The sequence below is a fragment of the Phoca vitulina genome, unplaced genomic scaffold, assembly GCF_004348235.1.
Source record: "Phoca vitulina isolate PV1807 unplaced genomic scaffold, GSC_HSeal_1.0 scaffold36, whole genome shotgun sequence".
In the NCBI taxonomy this organism is placed as follows: Eukaryota; Metazoa; Chordata; class Mammalia; order Carnivora; family Phocidae; genus Phoca; species Phoca vitulina.
The window spans coordinates 15,155,114-15,165,452 of record NW_022589739.1 but is presented as its reverse complement, the minus strand read 5'-3'; the positions used below and the strand labels follow the sequence as shown (position 1 = coordinate 15,165,452).

The window sequence follows — 10,339 nt, the reverse complement described above, 5'->3', positions numbered from 1 at the left end:
ATAGACACCCCAGCGTGCGCCCTCACGTACACCAGACACACAGCGGGGTGCACGGCGGCGTGGACCCCCCAGTGCCGACCTCGGGGCCCTGACGCGCCCACCGCCCTGCCCTGGCGCGCACACGCAAGCACACGCGCAGGCACACGCACCCTCCCGCACTGCTCCACGCCCCTGGCCGCGGCCCGGGCGCTGTGCGGCGCGGCGGGCGGGCCCGGGGCGGGGGCGGGGGCGGCGGCGGCGGCGGCGGCGGCGGCGGCCGGGAGAGCGGAGGAGGCGGAGCAGGGAGCCGGGAGCCGGCTGGCCCGCGCTCCTCCTGCCGGCCGGGGATTTTCCAGCCTGGGCGCTGTCGCCTCGGACCTCCTGCGGCCGCGGCGGACCATGGGCGACAAAGGGACGCGGTGAGTGCCGGCGGCGGCCCGGCCGGGTGCCCGTGGGGGCGACCTGGGTGAGGGCGCGGGCGGGGGTTCCAGTCGGTCACCCCGGGAGCGCCGACGCCTGGCTCCGCGGCACGCAGCTCTCCCGTGCCGGAGGTGTCCTGTGTGTGGTCGCTGGCGGGGCCGTGGGGGCCGTGGGGCCGGGGGTGGGGGTACCGGGAGCGAGGACCCGGACGCCCCATCCGGCTCGCAGCCCGTCGCCGCCGCACACTCACACACACACACTGGCTGCCGACACCCCGCACCGGGCAGCAGACGCAGAGACGCAAGGGGGCAGGTTACCACACAATGGCACACACGCTCCTGGAGACACACGGGCACACTCGTCCGTGGGCACACTCATGCTGGCACGCACACACACATTCACTGCCACATGCTCATCGTGTACAGTGACACACCGTCACACACGCACTGGTACACACTTGTGAACACATTCTTGCGGACAGTTATGTTGTCACACACGGGTCACACTCCAGCACACGTCAGTCCTACCACACCTTCCTGTTGGCACACACTGATACACACATACCCTGTCACTTGCACTCCCTGTAACAAACACTCTGAGACATACCCTCACACGCTCGTGCTGGCACAATCTTCCCAACACCGTGTTTGCCAGACCCCACCAGCGCGGACCCCCACAGACCCGTCAGACAAATGCCCCTCCCCCCCCACTGGAGCCCTATGGTCACAAGCCAGCTGACCCTGGGGCTGCTGACACACTCACTCCAGTCCCCACATGGCAAGAAGTGGAAACACACACATCACACAGGGTGGCAGGCCCCCCGGAGCCTGGGAAACATGCATGCCATCCGCTGTTTCCCCTCCCTCTGACCTCCAGAGGCCTGGGGTGGCTGGCTACAGTCTGTTTGAAGTGGGGGTGGGGAGAGGGGGTCCTGTCTCCTTAGGAGCTTGCCCTGGCTCAGAAAGGGAGGGGCTTTGCCTCTGAGATGGAAAACTAGGACAAAATAGGGGAGGGAGCTGGGGCAGGGCAGCCCCTGGGGACAGCCCCTTTAGACCAAGACAAGGCCAGATCAGGCACTCTGGTTTGTTACCCCGGTTGTACCTCTTCACTCCGCCTACTGCTTTAAGTGCCAGTAGAAGCTTCTCCCTCTCTCCTCCCCCTCCCCCTTCTACAAGCCCCTCTTTTTCATTTTTTTCTTTCTTTTCCATCTTCTATCCTTGTGCCCCACTTCTCCCTCCTCTCTTCCCTCTCTCCACCCTCCCTGTCTCTCTTCTTGCTTCCAGTAATTATGTATTGAGTGCCTGCTGTATACTAGGCATAGTGTGGGGATCAAAGATGTGCGAGACCTGTTCCTTCCCCAAAGGAGCAGATAGACTAGGGGGAAGTGACCCCAGTGGTCATCATGTTTGGTGACCACGAGAAAGTAATTTCACACTGACTGCCATCTGACACTCTTTCTCAACAGCATTAGAAAGATCCTCCAGAGATTATTTTCATTTTTCAGAAGAAACTGAGGCTTGGAGATAATTTAGAAACTGCTTCCCAGTCATCCTCCTGACAGCTCTTCAAGGAGGTTAATTTTCCTCTTCCTGTTTTCCAGAAGAGGAACCAGAGTGTTAGAGATTACCTGACTTGCTTAAGGTCAAGGGGCGTGAGAAGCAGGGCAGAGGCTGGAGCCCACTTGGTCCATTTCTCTGTGGCTTGCCCTTGGGCACTGCCAAGCCCTTCCTGGGCCCTGGGTTGAAGGCCATGGTGGGGTGCCCTGCTCTGTGTGTGGAGGCCCAGGCTGGTAGGGAAGGCTGCAGAAGATCGTGAGGCTTCTGCATTCACCTTGATGACTAGTTCTCATTGCAGCTGGCCGGCACTGCGACCAGGTCTTTGTCCTCAGTAAGAGGATGTGTGACTCTCTCTTCTGCTATGTCCACGTCCCCCAAAGCCGAGATCCTCCTGACCATTGAGATGAGACTTTTCTCCCCGTGAGATTTAGGAGCCCTTGCTCTTCTCGTTTATTCCTCCTGCGCTGCTTCGCCATCAGGGTGACTCAGCCCCTCTTGGGCCTTGGTTTGCCTCTCTGTGACTTGAAGAGGAGTGTCGTTGCTCCCCATGCCAGCGTAGGGTGTCAGCAGGATGGGGACCCTGTGAGCAGCCAGGTACCTGTTGGAGACCCTATCTTTGGGGTCAGGATCTTTTCCACGACTCCCCCTGCTTGCCTCTAACTCACTGGGAGACCTTGGACATTTGTCTTTACCCTTCTGGACCTTAGTTTCCCTGTCCGTAAATTGGAGCCATTAATACTTAAACATTTCAGGGCTCTCTTGTGTTTATTGAATTTGCTGGGCAGGGGAAGAGGTGCTGCCCGAAGCCTGGAGCCCAGGCTTGGCTAAAGTCCATTCAATGGATGGTGGCCCTGCTCTTTCCCTCTCTCTCCCCTGTAGCCCCAGGAGGCCTCCTTCCCCCTTCCAGAAAGGTTTCCTGAGTAATTTGGAAGAGAAGGGCAAAATCAATAATGGGCTGTACTGTGCCTCACTCCGTAGGCCATGGGTTTCTTTCTCTGACCTAGAAGAGGAAACTGCAAATATCCCATACTCTAAGGATCAGGAGTCATGGCATCCATTCCTGCACTTGGACTCACCCCCCCCCCCATATGAAAATGACAATGAGAATTAGTCAGAAATTGTCACTGTCCTCTAGGAAGTCTCGAGGTCCGGGGGGAAGGAGGGGTGAGGCAAATGCCTGCATGGGATTAATTACAGGGCAGGTGGTATGACTGCTCTACCAAGGTGCTCTGGGAGCAGTCATACCTCCATTCAACAAATGTTGACTGAGGGTCTGGGGCTGGAGCTTCAGAGGAAGGGCCCCATTCTGTCCCCGAAGGATTTAGAGCAGAGCAAGTGGTTACATGGCAGGGTGACAGGTGCTGTGGAAGGGCCTAAGGAGGAGCCCCTGCCCCGGTCCCAGCAGGGGGCATGGTGAGGGAAGCTTTCCTGGGAAGGAGGTGGCTTTGGAGCTACTGAGCTTCATCTGGAAGGACGAGGAGGCCAAGGCGGTGGCCCTGGGGATGTCATTCATGGCTCAGGGCGCAGAATGTGCAAAGGCCAGGAGACGTGAAGCACCCTGGGTAGCCTGCGGGTTGGGCTGGTGATGATGGGTGAGCCTCAAGAGAGAAATACAGGCTCATTGGCAACCGCCTGGAATGTCAGGCTAAGGAGAGAGGGCTTGGTGGTTCGGGGGGGAGCGTGAGACGAGGGATGGGGGCAGAGTTCCCTTGCAGAGGGACGCCTTTGGCAGTGGCAGGGGGCGGAGGGCAGAAGCAGGGAGACCAGGTGAGGAGGCCGGGTAGGAGCCTGGGAGAAGGCAGGATCTGAGCTAAGGTTGGGGAGAGGACGCAACTGAGAAATATGAATGAGGAGGTGGTGTCCATTCGGGTGTCTGGTATGTGTCAGGAGACTTACATGCATGATCTCATTTGGTTCTCCCGGTGATCCTGTTGATGGAGGGATTGTGATTGCCTTTTACAGCTGAGGAAACAGACTAGGAGAGACTAATTTGTGCGCTGCCATTCAGCTGAGAAGCCAGCCTGTGTGTTCACAAAGCCCACTGCTGCACCGCGCTTTCACCCAGAGGGAGAGGGCTGAATGGCCCACACAGCTGGCCTCCCCCACCTCCCTGGCAGCTCCACGCTCCAGCTGTGCATCCCTTCTGGTTCTTGCTGTTCTTCCTACCGCAGCGGTAAACACGAACGATCAGAGTTAGATAACAGGAGGGACATCCTGAGAGGCAATGGGATGGAATGGAATTCTCATTCCTGCAGATGTTTGTGAAGTTTTCTTTGTTGGAAGGGGAGGAGGGCGGGTGTGCTGGGGACACGTCATCACCAGCTCTCCGAACCTTGGCTGTCATCTCTCTTGGCAGTTAAGCCCTGTGTGACCTGTCTTGACTGGAACATGGGGATGTCTTGTGGCTTTGTCAAGGGATGCTTCTGGGGTTGCTGGGAGTGGCTATGTTGAACCTGACTTACCATCTCTGGTCCCCAGTCGAGGCTGGCTTCTGGGCTTCAGACTTGTCCACAACGTGGGTACTGTGGTGCAGGGAAGAGGTATGGCATGGGCAGAGAGGAGAGTTAGGGACAGCTGGGGCCTTGGAGAGCACCCATGCCTGAGGGGGAAGAGGAAACCAGCTTGGGCGAGACTCCTGGGAGTTAGCCAGAAGGCAGTGGCTGGTGACTTGGCGAGGGGGCTTTTGACGGGGTGCTAAGGGCAAAGCCGGGCCACAGGGGCACAGGGGAGAGGAGAGGACTCTGCTTTTCCCCGTGCTTGGAGCTGAGGTGGGCCTCGTGGAGGAAGGGTGTGAGGCCCTGGGCTCAGGGTGGTGGAGACTGGGGGTGTGGGAACCTGGGGGTTCCGGCTCAGCTGAGGGTGGGAGGGACGCTGCAGAAATGTGAGCTGGTCACAGGCGAAGCTGTCTGTGCTGGCTCCTGAAAGAGGGGCATCTGACTCAGGCCGGGGTTCTTGGGGATGCCTTTCATGAGGACGTGCCTTCTGAGCTGGGTCCTGGGGCATGGCGAAGGCCAAGGCGTCTAGACGGAAAGTGCAGACAGCAGGTGCGGGCGCAGGCGCAGGGTGCTGGGTGGGTGAGTCTCATGGCAGTTTCTCACACGTTTATTCATACCCCAGGTGTTTTTATTCCCCAATTGGTGAGCTCCTTGTGGTGTGGGGGCTATTTCTGTTTTCTGTTTGCTGGCCCATTATCCACCTCTGCGTCTGATTTATTGGAGATGCGTGGTAAGGATTTGTTGACTGGACTGAATCCGTCCACCCCTCTTGCCTCTGCTCTCAGCCCAGGGGCATCCAACGGGTTAATATTAGGTCCTTCCCATTAGGGAATTTAATGATGAAAGCCATGTTTTCCACATTAGGCTAGGTTTGGTGGGGGGAGAGCGGAGAGCCGGTTTCCTCCATCAGATTGTGAAGTCCTGCGGAAGCGGGGGGGTACCATCCTTATCAGAATGGGGTTCCTGGGAGTGGAGGCGGTTTCTCCCCCATCAGACAGGCTTCTGCAAGAGGAAGGCCTGTCTCCCACATCAGACTGAAGGCTTCTGAGGGTGGGGCATATCTCAGTATGAATAGGTATTATCTCTGATGGTTTCAGGAACCCTCTCTGTTTCCTATGTGCAGGATGGGTCCTGCCCCAGGAGTGGCTGGAGTCCTAGTAGGGGGGTGTCCAACCAACACAGGGGGTGGAGCAGGACAGGGTGGCTGCTTTTGAGAGGGGAACAAAGGAGTCTGTTGTCCCAGCCCCCTCCCTCCCTCCCCAAGGGGCCCTGGCAGGGTCATCTCTCTGGAGACGCCTCCTCCTTCCTGGGACGGGCCCCATCTTTAGTCCTCTTTAGAGGAACTGCTTGTTCCTTCCCAGGAGACCTGGTGCCAGATGAGGCCGGGCTCCAGGGACTGGACCAGACAGGTCCTGGAGTTCTGTATGGCTGAAGTCACCGCAGAGACTCAGTGGTTTTCCCTCTGCCCAGGACAGGGCTGGGACCACAGCTGATTCCATGGGGGCCCCTTGTACTTGGAGAGGGATCCATCTGTTGGTCCGAAGAGCCTGGAACAAGGTGGGGGGGTGGCGCTCTGGCTGATGTCAGGCCCCCAGGAGACATACTCCTCACTCAAGGTCTGAGCGTTCAGTGGCGGCACGGCCCGCACCCACAGGTCCAGAAATGGAATGGGTACGGGCCTGGGTGAGGCCAAAGGGCCCTCCCATAGTGGTTGTGGGCCTCTGGGCCCACCGCTGGTCCTTCTGGGGTTTTTTGCAGCTTCATCCTCCTTCTCCCGTGCCATTAACGGGCACAGATGTGTTTTGACAAAGGGGCAGGGGCAGGGGTGGGGAGTGGACAGCTGCAATGTACCATCTCAGGAGGGTCCCAGAGGTATGCTCTAATGCTTAATCATTGCTGTGTGACCTTGGGCACCACATTCACCCTCTCTGGGTCTTGGTATCCCTGGGGAAGTCAAATCAGCCATCACGGGCAACGAGGTAACTCTCCTTGAGTTACCCATTTCCTGTGTTCTGCTAGTGGGTTTGGGGGTGACCTTTCTTCCAGGGGGTGCCAGAAGTTGGGGAGAGGACAAAGTTCAGGCCTCTGTCACAGGCCAGTGGGACCGAGACTTCAGGGGACCTGGGCCTGGGGGTGACTGTGGATTGTGCCCTCAGCCCACTGTGTGGTCTGGTTAGCATAGACTGATTAGTATAGTGGGTAGGCTTTAGGAAGAACCAGATTTCCTGGTTGCAGATATCAGCTCTGGCACTTACCAGCTCGGTGACTTCACCTACTATTTAACCCTTTCTCTGCCATAGCACCCTCATTCGCAAAATGGGGTAGTAATAGTGCCTACAGAGGAGGTTGCCTTGAGGAGTAACTGAGTTGAAATAGGTAAAGCTCAGGGACAAGTCCCTGGCCAAAGGGCAGTGTTATTTGAGGTTAGCTCCCTCACCAGGCTGCGAGCTCCCCCACAGAGGGACCCTGTTTGATTCACTCTTGAGGCCTCAGAGGTTTCGGCACAAGCCTGTTTCATCATTGGCCCTTAGTACACAGGTGGTGACCTCAGTGCCCTTCCTGTCTGTCCTTCAAGGCCTGGATCATATATGGCCTCCTCCTTCAGGAAGTCCTCACTGATCACCCTGATCACCAAGTGCCTTGTGACTTTTTTTTTTTTTTTCCCATTCTTTCTTTCTCTCTCTCTCTCTCTCATTCTTGGCACTGATCCACTCCCCCACATCCCCCACATGTCCTGGTTATTTACATACTTGTGATGTCCCCTGTGTGAGACCAAGGACACCTGTCTTGAGTCTTTTGTCCCTGTACCTGTGTAGACCTGGCATGGCGCACTGAACTCCATAAATATTTGTTCAGTGAAGGAGGCTGAATGTAGGTGTTTCACTGGGAAAAGCTACACTTGAGTTTGGTGAGAACCGTGGCACATCTTTGCTGACTCTGAAATACCGACAAGTGATTTTGTGTGTGTGCGTGACCCAAAGGGCGGGGGCCATTGGATGAGCAGCTTTACCTTGCTAGGAGAATGTGTTTTCTGATAACAAGAGCTACCCAGCACGGGGATTGGTGGCTCATTCCAGCCTTCTTGCTTTTGCTTCTGCTGCTCCCCCCATTTAGAATGCCACCCTCACTTGGAGCCGCTTGCCCAAATCCTACTTCCTCAGTAAGTGCCCCAGCCGTGGACCCATCCCTTGCTGGCCCCCAGAGTGTGGGTTGCATTCATCATCCCCATCCTCAGACATTTCCTGAGCCTTTCTGGGTCTGGACTGTGGCATGGGCGAGTATGGAGTCTCTCTTTAGAATGGACATCTGGATCTGGCTACAGTATATCCAGTGTGGTTTGACCTGGCCTGAGGAGGGGACCATGGCTTCCGATGACCTGCCGGTGATCAAGGAGCTCTTTATGCAGCTGGAGAGATCTCCCCATTGGCTTCCCACTGGGCAAGTACTCAGAACCCACCTAATTACTGGGGACAGGGTTCTGGGCACTGGATCCAGCAGGCTGTGGTCATGATCAGCTAATTAAACCACCCAAGAATCGCTCGTTGGCCCTGAGGAGTGGAAGGAAGAAGGTGGGGGTAGTGGGGCTCAGAAGAGTGTGAGAAGGCAAGCGATGCTGTGAAGGAGGCTTCAGACATGGGGCCTGCAGGCAGAGCTGGGGAAAAGAAAGCAGGAGGTGGGGAGAGAGGGTGGGGGAGCAGGGAGAGAAGCAGACAGACAGACGGTTGAGAGGGAGTGCTATCTGGGGACAGCACCCAAGTGAGATAAATCAAGGGCAGGGGCTCTGACCTGGGAAGGAGGGACTCCACTTCTTCACTATCCCTCTGATACCATGGACGAGCTGCTTTTCCTCTTTGGACCTCAGTTTCTCCATGTGTCAAGAAGGAAGGAGAAAGGGCTTTGGCCTAGGAGGCCCTAGGACGCTTTTCTTCTCAGTTCTAGAGGGGGAGAGAATGTGGAGAGCTAGAAGGGGAGAGGGCATAGACAGCAGGCTGTGTTCTGTGCTGGATAGCTTGGCTGCTAGCAGCCCTGTCTTCTGGAAGGGGCAGGCATTGGGTGGGTGTGATCCAGCCTGAGATTGAACGCCTGTAGTTTAATCGGAAGGGAAGACTCTGCGTGGCAGCAGGCAAGCCCTTGGCCTCTGTCATGCCCTGTCCCTGTCCTCATGGCCATCCAGTGGCTCCCAAACTAGCGTCCTCAGTGGTGACCAGTGAGGGCTGTGCAGTGTGTCCCAAGAGTAGCACCCCCAGGTGTATGGGGCTCCCCAAAGGTGGAGCCCCGAGGTCTGGAGTGTGGATTTTAGAGTCACACACAGTCGGGCGGCTTTGCTGTCCGGCAATATCGCACACCAGCTCCATGACCGTGGGGAAGGGTCTTAGGCTCTCTGGACGTCAGTTTTCTCGTTTGTGCGGTAGGTCTAATAAAACCACCTACCGCATATGGGTGCTGTGGCCCAGACGGTAGGGATTTGATGAAGCCCTCGCTGTCATTCCAGCCCAGGAGCGGATCTCAGCTCTTCTCTCTGCTCCCCTGTCTCCCGCATCCCCTCCCTCCTGTCCTGTTCGGTGCTGTGCACACAGCTGAGTATGCGGGGCTGGGGGGGTTGCACCGGCCTAGAGAAGAAGTTCAGATGATGGCAGGAAAGGGAAGTGAGATTGCCCAGGGCCGGGAGGGGCAGAGCAGGGTGCTGCTGGGCAGCCTGAGTCCTCAGCCTTTTGGCCCCTCACCCGTGGCAGACTGTCTAGGAGGAAGTGGGGAGAATCTGTGGGGCAAGAAGCCAGGGGCAGGGGTGGGCCTTGTGGAGGGTCCCGGGCTCTCTCCCGTAGCCCACACCCCGAGGAGCAGCGGCGGTGTCCGGAGCCAGGTTTTCAGCCGGGGAAGCCAGCAGGCCACTGACAACAGCCCTTCCTGGTTTCCAACCCCTAGCGGGGGGTGGGGGGGCGGGGGGGGGTGCCTGCTTGGAGCTGAGACGCTTGGAAAGCAGCGCCTGCCTCCGAGGTCTGCCGAGGTCTGGAGGAGAGGCAGCAAAGGAGGGAAGCAAGCCGCCTCCCCCTCCCCAAGCCTCTCCCTGCGGTGCTGGGCTGTGACGCGCCAGGGCCTCTGACTCCAAGGAAGCTGCTTACATAAGTCGGCCCAACTCCCTGCTTCCTTCTTCTCTTCCTCCCCAGAGGGGCCCAGGAGGAGGCTGGAGTGCGTGGCTCAGGATTCCTGGGCCTGAGAGGTCAGTGTGAGCCGCCCCCTGCCTGGGCTGGTGGTACGTGTGGCCCACACCATTTCGGAAGCAGAGCTGTACGTGCTGCCTTAGCCCGGGGCCGCTGAGGTTGGCTCCACGCACCGCCCGCCTTCCCACACTGCTGCGAGCAGAGCTGCGAAGGGGAGAAGCCCTCATTAGAGGAAACAGGCTGTGTCCTGAGATAATTTGCCTGCGAAGTACCCCCAGAGGGGACCTGGCCTCTTTGCAGCCGGACGAACAAATAGCCAGCATTTTTCAGCGTGTTCCACTCAGTTCCACAAACATTTCTCAAGCACTCGCTGGGTGCCAGGCCCAGACCTCCACTCAACACGTGTCCCCACACCGCCTGCTGCCCCCGTGGCCTGTCTCTCCTAGGGGGAGGCTGACTTGGGGAGCAGCTCTGCTCCTGTCTCCCACCCGAGACCTTTCTCAGAGGCCTAGCCCTCGGGGACTGGGGTGGCGGGGAACCACGGGGGTTCCTCCCGGCTGGGTGTTTACAGGGTTGGCTCTGCCCTTCCTGTTCTGCCAGCCCGGTGCTCCCAAGAAGGGACCAGTGAAGGAACACTTCTGTGGTCCTGCCACGCGGCAGGTCCTGGGCTGGGCATCTGACCCACTAAGAGGAGGAAACACGCAGGTGTCAGCCCTCCTGCTGCTCCTGT

The 10,339-nt window shown here is 58.0% G+C and overlaps 1 protein-coding gene across 4 annotated transcripts in view; it reads left to right on the top strand.

Annotated features, from left to right (window-relative positions):
- The first annotated feature begins 239 nt into the window (after positions 1 to 239).
- ARRB1 (arrestin beta 1) overlaps positions 240 to 10,339 on the top strand; it is a 74,475-nt gene continuing 64,375 nt past the window's right edge. For all 4 annotated transcript variants that reach the window (XM_032426908.1, XM_032426906.1, XM_032426907.1 and 1 more), the window contains exon 1: positions 240 to 398. In XM_032426908.1, coding sequence (XP_032282799.1) covers positions 379 to 398 — 20 coding nt within the window. In that variant the 5' untranslated portion in view covers positions 240 to 378. The remainder of the gene's footprint in view (positions 399 to 10,339) is intronic.